This window comes from Mytilus californianus, unplaced genomic scaffold (genome assembly GCF_021869535.1).
Source record: "Mytilus californianus isolate M0D057914Y unplaced genomic scaffold, xbMytCali1.0.p SCAF_5, whole genome shotgun sequence".
In the NCBI taxonomy this organism is placed as follows: Eukaryota; Metazoa; Mollusca; class Bivalvia; order Mytilida; family Mytilidae; genus Mytilus; species Mytilus californianus.
In genome coordinates this window covers 110,208,157-110,228,613 of record NW_026262701.1, presented here as the reverse complement: position 1 = coordinate 110,228,613, position 20,457 = coordinate 110,208,157, and the positions used below count along the sequence as shown (strand labels likewise).

Here is a 20,457-nt window from a genome sequence, read left to right as displayed (position 1 = left end):
ATGTTTTGACAAATTCTACATACATGTGAATAGATAATATATATTGTGTGGAACATTAGTGAAATTTGTGGTTAACCTTTACCCAGCATGCCCCATTAGTTCAAGAAAATTAGAAACAAACACATGATAAATGACAAATCTAAAACTATAAATATTTATTACACATACATCTGTAAACTACAGTTGGTGTTGAAACATGACTTGAATCTTGCTGTAGACTGCTATGTTTTTGTTTGTTTTACAGAATGGTACAGTTATGGAAACTGCTGAATCTGAAAACTTTGGTATGTGTTCTTCTACAGTTTGTAAAGAGGGGTTGGAGTATAATGATATCAGTAGCGGATCCAAGGGGGTTCCAGGGGTTAGAACCCCCCTTTTTTTTTGACGATCTATGCTTTTGAATGAGGACATATGGTTGGAACTCCCCCTTTATCCTGGGTTGGAACCCCCCCTTTTAAATATGGCTGGATCCGCCCCTGGATACCCATGCTCTGAAGGAGGGTGGTATACTGTTAATTTTGTTATAAGGGTTTATCTGAACCTACTAGTTTGTGTGATGCCTTTTCAAATCCAGTAAGCAACATTAAGCAGTAAGAGAACAGCATGGTCATTATGGGGTCAGATTAATTTGTCTATGTACTGTGACATGTCTTTCTGCTGACTGATCAAGTTTAGAACTAGTTTGTACAAATGAGGCTCAGTGTATCAGTATAATAAGGCACAGTAAATTCATATGACATTAGGTATGTAATTGTCCTAAACATACATGTTATATCTGCAGCTGGATGTTAAACACCCATCAATCAGCCAAAGGAGAATAAATGTTGGCTTTATAATGACTCATAACTACATGTACATAAAATTGAGAATGGAAATGGGGAATATGTCAAAGAGACAACAACCCAACCAAAGAGCAGATAACAGCCGAAGGCCAGCAATGGGTCTTCAACGCGGCGACAAAATTCCGCACCCGGAGGTGGGTCTCAGCTGGCCTCTAAATAAAAATGTGTACTAGTTCAGTGAAAATGGATGTTATACTTACTCCAAAACATATAAATGAACTAAAATTAAAAAACATACAAGACTAACAAAGGCCAGAGGCTCCTGGCTTGGGACAGGCGCAAAATGTGGCGGGGTTAAACACGTTTTGTGAGATCTCAACCCTCCCCCTATACCTCTAGCCAATGTAGAATAAACAAACACACAGCAATACGCGCAGTAAAACTCAGTTTAAAAGAAGTCCGAGTCCGATGTCAGAATAGGTAACAAAAGAAACTAAGCAAAATGACAATGATACATAAATTAACAAAGGACTACTAGCAGTTACTGACATGCCAGCTCCAGACCTCAATTAAACTGATTGAAAGATTATGTCTTCATCATATGAAAATCAAGCACAATCCCTCCTGTTAGGGGTTTAGTATTATACCATCATAAAATATATGAGAAGAACATAACCCGTATCATGCCAATAACTGGTTTTAGAATAAATGTGTTTTTTTCCGAATCCCGATGCAAAGACCCTATGAGTGAATCAATATTAATACCAAAATATGCCATCCTTAATGACATGACAACAGTATCGTAACTATATCCCTTCTGAATAAGTCTGTTTAAAGGTTTGGATGTCGACATTTTTGTGCTTTGTAAAGAATATTACGATAAAAGAAATGATAAAAGATTGGATGTGAAATACCTGAACGTATAAGGGAGCTACCATTTGATTTTTATGGGGGGGCTAGGATGAAAAATTTTGTCCTGCATTTTTTTTTAGTTGTAATCTCGGTCCTACCTTTTTATTTTTCACTTTATTCGGTCCTGCCTTTTATTTTATTAGTTTATCCTGACTTTTTATACATAATTTGTCATCCTGCCTTTTTATACATAATTTGTCATCCTGCCTTTTTTTGTTTGCCAAGTTGCTCATCCTGCCTATTTTTTTACTCAAAACTTCTGTCCTGCCTTTTTTTTTCAAATTTCATCCTAGCCCCCATAAAAATCAAATGGTAGCTCCCTAAGATGTCTGCATGTTGATTTATATTTACGAATGATGTCCTTGTACCGATGATAAAATTTAGTAAATGTTTTGACTAGTTTGTGATATCGAAAACCCTGGTGTAATAATTTTTCAGTAATACAGAGATTTCTTTCATTAAAATCAAATACGTTGTTACATACATGAGCGAATCAAACAAGTTGAGATATATAAACACCATAAGATGGTGACAAGGGAACGTCACCCTCTAAAAATGCATAATTAACAATAGGAAATGAAAAATCATCTCTTTTTTATCATAAATTTTGGTATTAAGCTTCCCGTTAAAGATATACCGGTAGATATCAAGATCCAGGAAAGGGCAGTGTTTATTGTTAGTATTAGCTTTATTTAAAGTCAGTTCAACAGGATAAATCTCTTTAGTGTACATACTGAAGTCATCATTATTGACACACAATTGAGAGCCAATATATCATCCAAATATCTAAAAGTGTTATTAAATTTTATGTTGTAATAAAAAGTAAGTCTTCTTTATAAAAACAACTATTATACAAGGGGAACTAACTGTTATTTATAGACGACTCTCAGGCATTTCATTATTGTTTGCTCATTCAATAATCTCCCTGAAAAAGCATCATAATTCAGTTGAAGCTGATATTTTGTACAAATGATTATGCAACACAAACTATAGCATGTATAGCTAAAAGGGAAGTAATGTTTCCGATTAAAAAAAACACACATTGGTTGGGTCCATTTTTTTGATACCAAAAATCAGATTAAGGAATCTGAGCAGATGTAGGTGTAATACCACCATTGATTTTCCCCTATAAGCAATGATTAGTCTTTGTTAAATTTGCACTTTTCAAAAAATTATGCAGAATTTATCTTTGTTTCAAATAAAGAAATACTTGGCATGAGTAAAGTTTTATCCTGTCCAGTACTATAGACAAAATTTCACATAACATTTCATTTCATATAAGAAAATAACCATCAGCGATAGTTAAGCAATCAAATTTTCACCCCTTTTCTTCCTGTGTACAAGCTTTAGTAACCATGTAACCTCAAGTTTCCTAAATATTCTATAGAAACACCAAAAAAAAAATAAGGGTGCTTTGAAACACCCAAGATATATGTTTATGACTCAGAAATTGTTGACTGCAATGAAATGTAGGATTTATTTTCTACAACTCAAATTCAAGGGAATATTTTTTTTCAACCATTTTTCGTATGCAACCGGATGTGACGAACTATAATTTGATGGTATTACACCTGTACCTTGGTTTACAATTCATTTTTTATTTTCTCCCAATATTTCTCTCTTGTGACAGGTGAGGACTCTAAAAGAGAGGCTAAACATAGTAAAGGGACATTCAAACTCATATTTTAAAAATAAACTGACAACGCCATGGCTAAAAATGAAAAAGACAAACAGTCAAACAACAGTGCACAAAACACAACATAGAAAACTAAAGACTGAGCAACACGAACTCCACCAAAAACTGGGGATGATCTCAGGTGCTCTGGAAGGGTAAGCAGGTCCTGCTCCACATGTGGCACTCCTCTTGTTGCTCATTTTAGTATAATCCCAGTAATAAGTCTAATTAGGTACCCGTAGGTCACATTCGGGGAAAGGGGGATGGGATTGTAGTTACGACATTGGAACATATCCACTATCATCTGTGAAACAGATATTCCATAAATGTCAACCAACTGGTGATGGCGTCTGTAAAATTTACGAAGGGATGACTTCAACTTCACCACTTGAAACTCTTGGTTTAATAGCTTCCTTGTGAGCAGCAACCCTCTATCAAGGAAATCATGATAGGAAATACAAGCCCTGAAATATTGTACACTGCACCATAGATTTCACATGAATAGCTGATGATTTAGTTTACAGCAGACACATCACTTTTGTTTCTGATGGCCTTTTATGTCTGTTGAACTTTTGTAACTTGATTACAGAATCCTTATTTGGATACTTTCCCAATTGTATCTGTTATAATGTGTTGTTCATTCCAACAATTCCTTTCCTGTACAAATATCCAGTACAATGCCTCTTCCTTAATTTGCAGAAACACTACATTTACCTTGAAATGATAAAAATAACAGTAACAAATGTAAAAGCTTGAAATATACTTTATAACGTTATCTATGTTCCTGTTGTCAAACTCTACTGTACACACAAATTAATTCCTAATTTACACAGCGCCCTGAGCGGCAGGGCATATTTCCCCACAGTGTAGCAGTCTTGTATTGATTCACCTGGTGTGCCAGATAACCTATCACCAAGATTGTTGAAGTCCATCTTCCCATCACTGGTCATACCCTTTACTTTCTTAGTTAATAAAATTGTGCCTAGTGGAAGGAAGTTGGCTAATGTACCTGCATTGTACAAATAAATGCAAGGGAGGTAGTGATAATGTGCTGCATCTATAGACCAACAGACCAATACCTGTTACCAACTGTTTTTGTTGAATGTTTCAAAATTATTCCAGATTCAAAAAGTTCCTTGTTTGTAGTATAAATTAGGATAATAAGATAATAGTGTATGCAATATAACTGGGATTCTTGGTTATTAGCCTCTTCTTTGATAGGCTTTGAACACAATAGCTATAAATAAGTGATGTCAGTTGACATTATTTGACCATATGCATGGTAAAAATATTAAAATCATATATATTAAAAAAAACAATTCAACATGCTCCAATCATCTGATGAGATGGTTCTTACACCAAGTAAAAATTTACAGAAATGTCAGTTTATATTAAACACATTTATTTTATTAATACATCAAATTTTGCCACAAACAAGGATTTGTATAGTAAGACAATAGAACTATGGTACTATACACATCCTTGCTACAGATAAGAATATAATATATCATCTACAAAAACTAAGTAATTAACATGATGTTTTTCTTCTTCTTCTTTAATATGGTATCCAGTTATCCATCAGATTTTTGGTGATTATTAACTGCTTTGCATGCATAGGATAATTATAAGTAAATATTTACAATGAAAATAGTGCCAAAAATAAATAATAACATGACATGTGGTTCAAACTATTTACATAAATACTAAGGTTTACTATTCTATATTGTACAGTAGGTGTCAACTGTTCTCTAAAATTATTGAGTGTAGGGGAAAGTACTACTTTTGAAGGTAGTAAATTCCATTGTATAATTGTGTAAGAGAAAAAATGAATATCTGTAGCAGTCTTTAGATATAAGTAGGTGTCTGTGAGTATATGGATGGATTTGCCGGGTTCTATTGCCTGTTTGTAGTAAAAGTAATACTGAGGGTTATGAGACGATATGGTGTACTATTTTATAGAACATTATGATATAAAAAAGAAGATGTGGTATGATTGCCAATGAGACAACTCTCCACAAGAGACCAAATGAGTCTAGTTTTAAGTCTGCATTGTTGTAAGGTAGGCCAGTTTAGAGTATTGAGCATGTCTGTAACGCTACTGGTGTTATGATAACGATTACAGGCGTACCTAGCAGCCCAACGCTAAACTATCTCAAGTTTATTGCATTGTTCAGCCGTATGAGGGTTCCAAACCGAGCATTGAAGCTTACTCTAGTTTTGGACGGACAAGTGCTAGGTATGCCTGCCTAGGCTTATTTGCATTTGCGATATTATAGTTTGTATGTTTAGTCCATTTTAAATCAGATTTTTCCCTGAATAATCCATACAAAATGTGTCATTTTTCCACAACCTTGAAAAAAATCTTGGTGACCTATCATTTTTATTATATTTTTAAATATATCATAATGGCGTACAATGGGAGGTAACTCTCATTGTACCTAATTGATAACGCCTTGTACAAGATTGCTTCCCCTTGTTATTTCATCTGGGTTTTAATTAACATGTGGTTTAAAGCAAGAGAGTATGTTCCAGCCACACTTTTATAATTATGTAATTGATATTTTTTTTTTTTTTTCGTTGTTGATTTTTTCTAATTACTGTTATTATTACCCACATCAGGGTTTAGGTGCTTCATATTGACACTTTGTTCATTGTAGCTTATTGATACCATGTTTGGTATAACTATATATGATTGCATTATTATTATAATAAAGCACCTTTTGCCGAACACTATTAGTTGTCAATTTATACTACATTTTGGCAAAGTATGAACATTTTTTTTTCATTTTTCTTTAACACTTCCATACCACCTTAAAACTGGGACTTTTATAGTAACAGGTACAACAGTCCCAGTGTAAAATATAATTTCAACATGTTCTTGTGTGATCATGACTGTTTATTTCTCTTGGGTATTTAGCTATATTCATATTAGATATCAATAAGGGAGATAACACATGCAAAACAAAAAAGCGGCAAACATTGTTTACACTTTCCCTAGAACACCTGAGACGTTAAAGGCGCGTAGTTTGAATCTACAAGAGAAAATGTTGGGAAGATAATCTAGAGAAGCTCTGAATACCGATTTTCCTCTTAACTTAGGTACGTAAGCATTGGCATTCTCTCCAATTAACTTTCTAAAACGTTCACGTTTTTAATTTTATAGAAATTTTCCCAAAAGGGATAATTTTCTGTGTTCGGATCGAATTTCTAATTAGATCGCCCTTTGTTTGTCCTAGTCCTTTACAACGGCACTTTTACAATGAGAACAGAGTTACAGCTATAACGAAATAAACTTCTGCCATGGGAGTATTTTTTTTTGGGGGGGGGGGGGGGAATACTCGGATAGTCATAATTTAATAGGTGATAAGTGAACATATGCTTTCTTACACGTAGGTTTACATGGCAAGTCAATGTGACATATATGTCTGGACAAAATAATATCTCATATGAAAAATGATAAACTAAACTATATAGTATAGATGGTATGAATACTTGTCATGCTCAAAATTACTGTGAATTGGTTTGGAAGTAAAATCCCGGGACATACATTGTTTTGGGCTTTGTGATTTTCATGCATGGTGGATTAGCATTATAAAATTAAATATGGCACAAGATGTGCTCTAAAATTAAGTTATTTTGTTTAGTAACCTTCATTGACACAATGGTTTCATTGGTTACAATGTACATATACATGCATCTAAAATAACAGATGATGGGCTTTAACCATTATTAAACTTTTGAATCAAATTAGTGCTATTAAGTTATAATTTATACATGTACATGTAGGTGTACATAATCAAGTAAAGTCATGACAATTGGCAATAGATTTATCGTAAAATATATCAAACTTCTTTGTCGTATATATATGTTATGTGGTTTTATTAATACGTGCATGTATATTTATAGTTCTGTGGGAAAAATTATAACAATGAACCTGAATATGATCAAATTTAACAAAAAAGTATTTGATTAAAAGATGTTTATTTTTATGATTGACATATATGTACATGTCATATAGGATATATCATGTATATAGGATATATGGATCCCTATATATCTTAAAAAAAGAAATGCAATCTTATTTAAGGGATAATCCTCTATATATGGGCTTTAATTATGTTTGTAAACCTGTTGATCAAGTATTGTGCCTATAGCATGCAATAAGCAATTAAACAATAAATGTCAGATATTATAAAGATTACTCACTTGTCACATTTACCTAACTTGAATTATGAATACAATAAATAATCTTGAATATCTTGTTTCTTTCAGAGATTTTTACCTGTCAGTCCACACCCTGTCCAAGATCTCCATCTAATATCGATATTATTGACAGTATGTCTGATGCTAGCTTTGACGATGAAGTATTAGTTCCTACCTCGGACCTAGACGAAATTGATGTAAGCTTTAGTTTATAAAATTTCTGTTGTTTTAAAATTTGCACAAAAATTTATGTCTTAAATGTAAGGCCTAAGGGTAAATACTAATACTAATATTATTTTTGAATGTTTGTCTTTTTTCATGTATATATACACACCCTCCAAAAAAGTCTTGATCATACCAATAAACAACTCTTACTTATATTGAGTATTTAAGAAATAATTCATGGCAGTCTGATTTATCCTTTTCCTGACCTGTTGATTATTTTTATTTAATCACCATGTGGTTCGTTTGATCTCAGTTCTTCATTGGTCAAAATTTGATTTAATATGACGTCAAATTTCCTTGCTTTCCTCTGAATTTCCTATTGTGACGTCATGAATAAAGGCGACCATTCCTGATGACGTCACATTGAAAGAACACATCTTTTTGCAGATCATTCAAAAAGAAGGATTAAGATTGTCTGTATATCGTGTAAAAATCATTATAGAAACACCACCAAATCTTGTGCAATATGATATTTATCCACTCAACAGTTAAATTTTAAATATTTAAAATGCTCGGCGAGCCTAGTGTTTTAAATTTGAAAATTAAACTGTCTAGAGTGGATAAATATCATATCACACTTAATGCAGTGGTAGAATCTATATTTATTTAACCATGGGTTGGGCATTATATTCTATTATTTTATCCCGAGCGATATCCGTATATGCCAAGAATTAGTTCCATTCTAATAGGACAAATACAGTAATTTTGTCAACCTTGAAAGCCCTATACACACGATACTGTTTTGTCTGTTCCGTTTTACTCCCATATAATAATATGAATAATTTTATATTATTCAATAATGAATAAAAAACTCACATTTTTCAACTGAAACCGTGGTAGCGGAGGGGCATTAAGTTTTACCCTTGTCCATCTGTATGTATGTCCGTCCGTCCATATGTCCCAAAGTTGGTTTCCGTTCTCTAACTTTAGTTTGCCTCAACCAAATGCTATGAAACTTATACACGATGCTTATTACCACAAAATACAGATCAAATTTGAATTTTGGTGGCATCACTTTAACTGTTCTAGAGTTATGCCCCTTTACAAAGGGAAAAATTGCTGAATTTTTCCTTTCCGTTCTCTAACTTTAGTTTGCCTCAACCAAATGCTATTAAACTTATACACAATGCTTATTACCACAAAATACAGATCAAGTTTGAATTTTGGTGGTGTCACTTTAACTGTTCTAGAGTTTAATATGCCCTTACAAAGGGAAAAATTGCTGAATTTTTCGTTTCTGTTCTCTAACTTAAGTTTGCCTCAACCAAATTTTATGAAACTTATACACAATACTTATTACCACAAAACTCAGATCAAGTTCAAATTTGGGTACGGTCAGACACTTTTACCGTTCTTTAGTCATGTTAGTTATGTCCGTTTATAATTTTATATGATATCATATGCAAGCAGGGGCATCATCTGTGTCCCATCGACACATTCCACATTTACTTATCTAATTTTATTACATTCTGAGGTGTACAAAAAGCCTGAAAACATTTGATGCCTGAAACATACGTATATTTGTATGGCGTCAATTTGTTTAGTTGCCAAAGACAATAACATTACATTGTATTTCACGAAATTTTTGTTTTTAATATGACATTTTACATCAAAATAATAACTGAAATGGACTGATTTGTTTATTTAGCTTTAGAATAGAGATAACCGTATTGTATTTGAAGCTTAGCCTACATAAAACATGGATTTTACTGTCAAAAATTCAGTTCACCTGGTCGTATATATAAGATTTGGTAAAGCAGAACAGCCAATTTTGTGTGTTAATGCGTCTGCATTGAAAGTAGATTTGCTGTGATTATACTGATTGACAATGAATATATAGGTAGTCATATTAGAATAGTCATAGTTGACCTAAAAATTAGTTTTAAACCATTCAAAGGTGACCCAATGATTATTTTACATCATTTTAGATATCTGTTTAATAACAACATATCAATTTTTATGGAAATACACTAATTGGTTTTGAAGGAATGAGGATAACATTAAGATTTTTGTTTGTACATGTATGCAACATTTATGTCGTGGAAGTGTTACATAGCGATCCTACATTTCTGTCATGTCTGTTGTCATTGGCAGTAATGTCAACATTCAGGTTCAGTCTGTGGGTGGAAGTTTTATTTGACATTAATTCGTCAAACCTTTATAAAATTTTATGAATCATTGGCAGAAGCTTTTTTATGAATAAGAGATAATGTCTGAAGCAAAATTTTCAAAATCATTTTTTTATATTTTTCAGTTTTGTTTTTTTTAAATTTTTTACTGTTAGTTTTTTGTAGTTAAAATTTACAGACAGTCTGGGAGTTTTGTTGACATGATAAATTTGTAAACCTTCATGGATTGTTATTAAACTTGGACAGAAGCTTATATTCAAGATCAAGAAATATTATCGGAAGATGAAAGTTTAATTTTAAAATAAAAAATCTGTATTTTACTGAAACATTTGTACATGTAACATATATACATTTTAGTGCATGCATCTCATTGGAAAACATATAAGGGTCCTGTACATTCAGTTATTCTCCAATACACATTTGCCAAATAATAGTGAATGAGCATAAGTTTTAGGATGGAACTTTTTTTATGTACATTTTGTAAATGTACAGGGCCTAAAATAAAATATTGTTTGTTTCCCCAATCCCGACCGACCCGGAAAAATCGCCGCGACCGGAATAATTTTATTGCCGATTTTGTGTAGAAATTTTTTTTTATCGAAATTCATGTGGTTGTGCGGTGCTCCTATGAAATGGAGGAGTCAAATACATAAGACATAAGAAGGAGACGCTGTTCTTCAAAGCGCCTATGTAATCGGCATAGTTGAAAACGCCTTGATGACACGACTTGGCTTTCTTCTTGCACGTGGTCTCGAGTCTTTACGATATTCTCTAGATTGTTCATACATTTGAATGTCAGAACATGGACATCGTTCTGTCGGTTTCTGTTGCCGTTTATTTGAAAAAGGTTGTGTGTGGACTGCAAATCTCATGCTATCTAAGGACTCATTTATTTAGATTTTATAGACAAGAATGTGTGTGATACTGGTGTAGAGATATACCGACAATTGTATATAGTGTACATCGTTATACATATTCTATTGGTGATTGGATACTTTTAACATAACATTCCACTGGTGAAGGGATATTGTTGACTTCATTCTGAAGGTGTGCCTATATTGGCAGAAAATATACAGATACAGATACAGATGGAAACTTTAAGAAAGACTACCGGTAGGTAACAAATGTGTTGCGCAGATTTTCGAAGAAGGAAATATTGGAAGACATATGTAAGGACGTGATAGCCGATTTAGAATTGACTGAAGAGGAGGAGGATGCTCTTGACAAAAAACACATCCGTGTATCCATTTCTGAAAAAAAGTGGTTCTACAGAAATTTTCAGTCCACACTACGGTGATGACATGAAACTGGCACTAGACTTTAATAAAGACTTTAAGTTTTTGTAATTTTGCATTGACATTGATGGGACCTCTACAGAAAAGAAGCCTCCTCAAATATTGTCAATACCTTTGACAAAATGATTTGAGCCAGTCAAGCTGTCAACAAACATCTTAAGCGAAAAGAAGAAGCTATTAACAAGTTTACAGGTATGCATAATAAGTGACTGTCCCAACATCTATTTCTTGCAAGCAAAGGTAGATTTTTAGCTCACCTGACCTGAAAGGTCAAGTGAGCTTTTCTCATCACTTTGCGTCCGTCGTCCTGCGTCCGTCGTCCGTAAACTTTTACAAAAATCTTCTCCTCTGAAACTACTGGGCCAAATGCACCCAAACTTGGCCACAATCATCATTCAAGTATCTAGTTTAAAAAATGTGTCCGGTGACCCGGCCAACCAACCAAGATGGCCGCCATGGCTAAAAATAGAACATAGGGGTAAAATGTAGATTTTGGCTTATATCTCTGAAACCAAAGCATTTAGAGGAAATCTGACTTGGGTAAAATTGTTTATCAGGTCAAGATCTATCTGCCCTGAAATTTTCAGATGAATCGGACAACCCGTTGTTGGGTTGCTGCCTCTGAATTGGCAATTTTAAGGAAATTTTGCCGTTTTTGGTTATTATCTTGAATGTTATTATAGATAGAGATAAACTGTAAACAGCAATAATGTTCAGCAAAGTAAGATCTACAAATAAGTCAACTTGACCAAAATGGTCAGTTGATCTCTTAAGGAGTTATTGCCCTTTATAGTCAATTTTTAACCATTTTTCGTAAATTTTTGTAATCTTTTAAAAAAATCTTCTCCTCTGAAACTACTTGGCCAAATTTAACCAAACTTGGCCACAATCATCATTGGGGTATCTAGTTTGAAAAATGTGTCCAGTGACCCGGCCAACCAACCAAGATGGCCGCCATGGCTAAAAATAGAACATAGGGGTAAAATGTAGATTTTGGCTTATATCTCTGAAACCAAAGCATTTAGAGCAAATCTGACGTGGGGTAAAATTGTTTATCAGGTCAAGATCTATATGCCCTGAAATTTTCAGATGAATAGGACAACCCGTTGTTAGGGTTGCTGCCTCTGACTTGGTAATTTTAAGGAAATTTTGCCGTTTTTGGTTATTATCTTGAATATTATTATAGATAGAGATAAACTGTAAACAGCAATAATGTTCAGCAAAGTAAGATCTACAAATAAGTCAACTTGACCAAAATGGTCAGTTGATCCCTTAAGGAGTTATTGCCCTTTATAGTCAATTTTTAACCATTTTTCGTAAATTTTTGTAATCTTTTAAAAAAATCTTCTCCTCTGAAACTACTTGGCCAAATTTGTCCAAACTTGGCCACAATCATCATTGGGGTATTTAGTTTAAAAAATGTTTCCGGTGACCCGGCCAACCAATCAAGATGGCCGCCATGGCTAAAAATAGAACATAGGGGTAAAATGTAGATTTTGGCTTATATCTCTGAAACCAAAGCATTTAGAGCAAATCTGACGCGAATAAAATTGTTCATTAGGTCAAGATCTATCTGCCCTGAAATTTTCAGACCAATCAGGCAACACGTTGTTGGGTTGCTGCCCCTGAATTGGTCATTTTAAGAAAATTTTGCAGCTTATGGTTATTATCTTGAATATTATTATAGATAGAGATAAACTGTAAACGGCAATAATGTACAGCAAAGTAAGATCTACAAAAAAGTCACATGATCAAAATTGTCAATTGTCCTCTTAAGGAGTTATTGCCCTTTATAGTCAATTTTTTACAATTTTCATAAATTTTGTAAATTTTTGTAAATTTTTACATAATATTTTCCACTGTAACTACTGGACTGGGCCAAGTTCATTATAGATAAAGATAATAGTAAGGAGCAAGAATGTTCAGTAAAGTAAGATCTACAAACACATCACCATCACCGAAACGCAATTTTGTCATGAATCCATCTGTGTCCTTTGTTTGATATGCACATAGACCAAGGTGAGCGACACAGGCTCTTTAGAGCCTCTAGTTTTAGGATAAGGAGAGTTTCCCCACCTTTGTTTGCATTCTTTTTCTTGTTTTCTTGCAAATTTTCAAACCCTTAACCTAAATTCCCTAATGATTTCCTTATGCCCTTACTAATTTGACCCGAGGCCTGAAAGCAATTGATTTAAATTAATCATTTGGTCCCTAATAAAAGCAGACCACTCCACACTAGTCTCGTAAAAGCAGACAGCCCATACTTCTCTAAAAAGAAGGCTGCCACAATGGTAGTGTGCTCGCCTCGAGTACGGTGGCTTCGATCCCTGACAGAGTCACTGAACCAAAGGCTTTAAAATTGGTATTTGCTGCTTTTCCGCGAAGCATGCAGTACTAGAGTTAGAGCAAAGACTGGTTTGCCCGGAATCAGAATAATGTGTCCGAGTAGGGCGACACGTCTTCCTGCAGACTGTTATCTTCAATGTGTGATTGCACGTTTAAGATCCGGCTTAGCGTGTCTGACTAGTAAAAAGCAGGCTTCTTTCCATGGTCATTTCACACATACACTTCATGTCCAAGCTTACCAAGTACAACTACTGTTGTGGATCTGTTATCACACCTGAAGGTTTGCTTTTATAGTATTCCCAAAAGATTTTCTTATCACTTTTAATATATAATAACATGGTCTTGCATAGCATGATTTTGTGAACCAACATTGAATGAAAGTTCCACATTTTTAACATACAATAAAATGTTCATACATTCTCAGTTGATTGTATTTTATATGCATGTTCCATTGAGTTATTCAGTGTTTGATATGGTTTCAATGTTTAAATCCTTCTTTCAGTGGAAAATTGCATACTTCAATGAATGGTATAAACTTCATTCTAGTAGTACACTCTCTGACATTGAACTTGGACAGATTTCTGACAGATTATACTGCTTAATATAATAAACAGAAGGCTCAGTATTTTAGACATTTTATTCATTGAAAATTACCAATATATATATACAAAGTACTCTAGGATATTATTTTTTATTTATTAAAGATCTTTGTTGTTCTTTATTTCAGGTGATGCTCTTGAAGGCGTGGTGAATGTGCACCTACAGATAGACTGTAATACACATGTGGAATATCCGTATTATGACTCTACCCTGGCACATCCCGATATCTGTGCCTTCTGTGCAGCTGTGGGGGCAACAAGGGACCAAGATGCCATTAAAACACATCGTATTGTTCTACAAGTTTGCAGAGACTGTGTCATTATTGGAAAATTACCACCCAAGAAAAATCCAATTCAATAAATTATTTCAAATTATACATAAGAGTTTTATTTAATATATCTGACATGAGGAAACTGATAGCTTGATACACCCTAGAATTTAAAATACTGCCCTATAATGATGGTTTGTAATTTCCTATTTACAAGTACCAAAAAAAACCAAATTTACCAAAAAAATAAAATAATTTACCTACCTACCTACCCACACCTGACTTGATAGGGTCGGGTTTGGGGAAACAAACAATTATCTATTTTTGGCCCAGCAGGATAAGCCTCTATTGCAAGAAAGATGTACATGTAAGTTGTGACTTTATTTTCTCAGTTAGATGATATATATAACTTTGATGAGGACAGACTTTCACCTGTGAGTAAAGACCTAGCAGTACCAGAAATCTCTTCTCACGCCAGACACCCTGACCTTAAACTCTGCATTATAAAGCTGTATAGAAAGAAGGTTGGTATAAATATCATAATTCTGCAAAGTGTTTTGGGATAAATCCTTATCATTTAATGTGATAAATGCTTTGTTCTTGATGCATAGAAGATTATTGTTTGTTCTGTTTTGATGTGAAGATATGGTTTGTTCTTGGTGCATAGACAATTATTGTATGTTCTGTTTTGATGTGATTATGAGATGGTTCGATGCTGAGTGTTTTTTGCTCTATAAAAGCTTTTAAAGATAATATTTATCAAGAAGAAAAAAATTGTCTTCCTGTAGAAACATGGAAATTATGCATGTATGATGCTCAGAAACTTTACCAATTGATATTTGACAACCCCAACTACAAGCAAAATGGCTGTCATTGATCAGCTGGTCATTAAAAGATATGTTGTCAGTGACTTAAGACATTATATGTTTATGCTTTAGCTTTAAAACTTGGTGTCATTTTCACCAAGACCTTTAAATTCCCTTAGAACATGTTCACCAGTTAGACTATTCCTGCTGGCCAACTGTTGGAAGTAATGTCCAATTACCCTGTCATGTTAACAAGATGGCTGCCATTGCAGAACAGTCATTTCACATAGGACCTAGAAGATATGAAAACCAGTACCTCATCTCTTTTTGAAAGGACTTAATAATAACCAATCTAGTCTGAAATAATTCCAATAGTGTCTAGTTTTAAAATTATGTCTTATGCATAATCTTTATCATTTCAGGTAATCAAACTGAGTCTGTATTGTTCCTAGATTGATTATTTAAGGAATGACTGTAACATATTTTTTCTGTCTATGAATATTAATAAATAACATCAAAAATTAGGTGCACACTGAATAACCCGCTACAGGGGTTATTTAAAAGTGTGCATTACAGTTTTTAGGTTATTTTGAATAGACCAAAAAAATATTACAGTCAATCCTTATAATTTAATTTTAAATTCCATTTTATGGAGTTAATCATAAAAAAACGTTGATGAAGTCACAGTAACCTATGAGCTGATTGACAAAAAACTTGGTCAATCAGAAGACGTATTGCATCCAAAATTAAATTATGTGATGGTCACATGATGGTAGAAAAACAAAATACAGATATATATATATGAGGGTTTGATTGGGGTCCTTCAGTTCTGTATTCTTTAATTTTGTAGGTAATTTTTCTCTATTCTTTTTTTTTTTTGGTCTATTTTTCAGTAGAATTGGCCCATTATTCTTTATTCTGTAAACCCCATCCAGACCTTCATATATGACTTAAAACCTGTACTTTGTTTTCCATGAATCTAGAGAAAAAAGGGAATTAAATTGACATGTGCTAACACACAAATATGTTTTGTTTCAGGGTCTTGATGTCAAAGACAAAAGAAAAAAGAAAGTGTTCCATGTGTATTCATAAGACTAGTCATCATTTTTGATACAAACATTAAATGATAACATATGTACATTGGTGTAGGAGAGCAAATAAGTGCATATACAGGCCTAACATTGTCCAATCAAGGTACCTGGTATGTGTACATATTCTGATACAAAATCTTCTGAATGGAGAACAAGGATTGTCACTGACACAAGGTTGACTATGAATCAGTGATTTATGACTGTTAAGCATTTGAAGCAACTATAAACCAGTAAAGCATAGGATAAAATATTGATATATCATCATGTCATACATGTTCAATTTTCATATGCACGCGTTACATCAATCATACACAGGCAAAACAATACATTTTGTATGAGAGAGATTTGACACTGAAGATTTCATTCCTACCTCTTGATATTAACATTTTGTTGTTTATTTTTTACATCATTGTTTTCATTTCATACACTTTATTTATTTTATTTTAAGTGGATCTCTAGATCTACATCATACCAGGGCTTTCAAAATTATTTTTAGCCAGCCGGACATTTTATATATTATCCCGATTTTAATCCCTTAAGACTAAATAAACAAAAGGCAATTATGGTTATCAGTTGCTGAGTCGCCAATCCAAATGATTGACATTAAGAAAAAAACGATATTAAACTTTCTTTGATTCAAATTCGAAGTTCTGACGTAAACTGTTAAATTGGCAGTGCATCATTCGAAGTGTGCAACATCAGCGTACTTATAATTATATCTGCCTTAGACGCTTTATTAGTGCAAATAACGTTGTCAAAAACTTTACTTTCGTTTTTAAATCTAATACCGGATGTTATTTTGACAATGGTAAAACATGGACCAGAGACAGATACGTAAATTCCGTGTACATTTGCAAAGCATGAATGAGTGTAAGTAGCTCTTTCTACGTTATTTCTTTAAGAAAATATTCGAAATAAACGTGAGATAAAGGTATCAATGACAATTTAAGCATTTTTTGAAGAAATACGGATGCATAATTAAATTTCACACCTGCGCACATGTGTACTGGTTCAAACAACGTGGTTAAGACGATTTTTCATTCACCTTTTTAATTTTTTCATCAAATGATATTTGTAAAAGTATTTCTGATAATTTAAATCTTTCTGACTAAATTAATTAGATGCAAACCGCTGAAATGTAAGAAAATAACTTTGAATAGACCGATCAATGTCCGGTTCAAAATAGTTTACCTGTCACCTGAACAGGTAAATTTCAGCTGTTCGACAACTAATTAGCCTTGATTAAAATGAGAAGGTATTAAAGTAGGGGTTGTTTTGATAGTACTTAATGAACATGTCACTTATATGACCGGAAATGTGTGACTGTGAAAGGCAAAAGGTTGGGTCAAAAAGATCGCGAATTATGTTTAAATGACCGTCTCTTAAGAAAGTATTGAAAACTAAAAAGTAGATGACCGTTTCATGCTTTTCCCAGCCAGACTTTTACCGGACATTATACAAATGTTCGGAATATATGACCGTTTTGGAAGCCTTGCATCATACATATGATCTCATTACAATACTAAAGTTAGAATACTGATTTTGTTCTGCAAACAGATCTAGTTAGTAAATATGTTATAATACGTTTCTATTGATAATATGTCAGCCTCATTGCACCAGTAAAAATTACAATCTATTTGGCAACATTTGATTGATAATGACATGTATTTGACTAGTTGGAGATTCTCCTGATGTATAACTGCCTTTTTCACTTGCCAATGCTGTGGGATATCAGATCACAATCCATATAGAAAACATAGAATTTGACATCTCAGATTTCAAACTGCCATAGATCCACTGTCAAGAAGATAAATCATACACCATATATTGTTCCATTTTCAAATGTCGGAAAAAAAACCATCTCAAAATCACCAAAACTGTAAGATACATGTGGAGAACTCCTGTTTTCCTGTGAGGAACCCATACAGGTTATCAATGATCTTTCAAACTCGAGGGTTTCTCGGCTACATCTCATCTCAGAGCTGTCACCCTTTGATGTGATTGCTGCAGAGAAACACCCTTTTGTTTGAAAAACCATCGATAATCTATAAGTTAATCAGCATTCCTTTAATGCTGCATTGGCAGAATTCTACCGAAAGTTTTTTGTTGATCCAAGTGACTAGGGATTTTCTAAGCTTTTTTCCCTAAATACTATTTTTTGTGATAAAAGATTGCATGAAATGCAACCAAAACCCCTGTGTCACTGCCTTGACATCTCATCTTTCCAGGCCTCGTAGATCTCTACCTTTAAGAGCACATAGAACATAGTGCAGTGAGGTGAACATTCTTTAGATCCTTTCCTTGTCCATTTCTAGGAACTTATTTATTTACTAAGAAATTTAAATAACAAAATTATTTGTATTTGTATAACCATACTTGTCAAGAAAACTATTTTATTAGAAAATAACATAAGTTGAGCATGGTGTATGAATCTTATCTAAATCTGTTCCAAAAAATAAGTTCAACTACAATTGCAATATATGGACAAAGGAAGATCACACCATTTTAAAATGTTGCCTTCCAATGCTAAATACAATACAATATTTATTTAAGTTCACAATTAAAATATGCCTTTAGAACAAAGAATTTGAATGAGGGGAGAGAGGGGGTCTACAATGCTATTCGCATATCCAACAGCCCTAGTCCAGAACAGGTAGTTGAGCATCATAATTAAGTTACATGTTTTACCTCATTGTATTTCGTAATTTAATATTTATTTACATTTATATAGTATTTTATATATTTTAATCGTGTATATTTATTATCTAAATACATCTATAACAAAATGAAAGTACCCGTTTCCAGGAGTAGTGATAATGATCAATAAAATTAAAATTTGATTCATTCACTTATAATGCATTGCACATGTTAAAATCTGAAAATGTAATAACTTGATAATGTTGATATGCATCATAGTTATCAAAGGTACCTGACTAAAAATTTGATATGCCAGACGCGCCTTTCGTCTACATAAGACTCATCAGTGACGCTCACATCAAAATAGTTAGAAAGCCAAACAAGTATTAAGGTGAAGAGCATTGAGGACCTAATTGAATAGAATTGAAAATGGAAATAAGGAATGTGTCAAAGAGAGAAGAACTTGACCAGAAAGAGCATAAAACAGCCCAAGGCCACCAATGGGTCTTCAACGCAGCGAGAAAGTCTGCATCTGGAGGCAGGCTTCAACTGGCCCTTTTTAAAATAATGAAGACGTACGACTTGTTCAGCAAAATGGACGCAACATTAAACTCTGAAACATATAAATGAACCAAAATTTAAAAAACACACAAGACTAACAAAGACTAGAGGTTCCTGACTTGGGACAGGTGCAAAAATGCAGCTGGGTTAAACATGGTTTGTGCGATCTCAACCCTCCTCCTATACCTCTAGCCTATGTGGAATGAATAAACACACAGCAATGCTGAATAGGTCACAGAAGAAACTAAGCAAAATGACAATGATCAAAATAAATTATTAAAGGACTATTGGCAATTACTGACATACCAGCTCAAGACCTCAATTAAACTGAAAGATTATGTCTGCTTCATATGAAAATCAAGCACAATCCCTCATAAAACATGTCCATTTTAATGAATGAAATTGATGGGAAATTTACTACATTGTTTATGATTTATACTTCTACCGTATAGCAACAAATTAAAGATCATGTCGCAGGAGCTTGAGAAGTCTTAATTTTTTTTCAATCCCAGTATGTTATGTCATGCATAAAATCACTGTTCTATTGTTCTATGGTATAAATGGTTATTTCTGGTCTATAAAACTGCAGTACCACTATATTTTATCTTATGTAATGGTTCACCATCATAAAAAGTGTGATACCAACAAGGTGCAAATGTCCATGCAGTTATTGAGTCCAGGTCAAATATATTATTATATCCAGCTGTTCTGTTAGGCTTTATTATCCAGTCATTAAGGTGACAATTCATGCAAGGCTTTAGTTATCAGTCAATAAGATGATCTGTTCTGTAAGGCATTAGTTTCCAGTCAATAAGATGATCTGTCCTGTAAGACTTGAATTTCAAGCCAATTAGATGATCTGCCCTGTAAAACTTGAATATCAAGTCAAGGAAATCTGTCCTGTAAGGCTGGAGTATCCAGCCATTA

At 33.5% G+C, this 20,457-nt stretch overlaps 1 protein-coding gene across 3 annotated transcripts in view; it reads left to right on the top strand.

The window, feature by feature from the left end:
• The window catches only part of LOC127700596 (uncharacterized), an 86,032-nt gene extending 66,860 nt beyond the window's left edge, over positions 1–19,172 (top strand). For all 3 annotated transcript variants that reach the window (XM_052204144.1, XM_052204143.1, XM_052204142.1), the window contains exons 8-11: positions 245–284; positions 7,642–7,769; positions 14,828–14,959; positions 16,280–19,172. In XM_052204144.1, the coding sequence (XP_052060104.1) occupies positions 245–284; positions 7,642–7,769; positions 14,828–14,959; positions 16,280–16,333 (354 nt within the window). In that variant the 3' untranslated portion in view covers positions 16,334–19,172. The remainder of the gene's footprint in view (positions 1–244; positions 285–7,641; positions 7,770–14,827; positions 14,960–16,279) is intronic.
• The last annotated feature ends 1,285 nt before the right edge of the window (positions 19,173–20,457 follow it).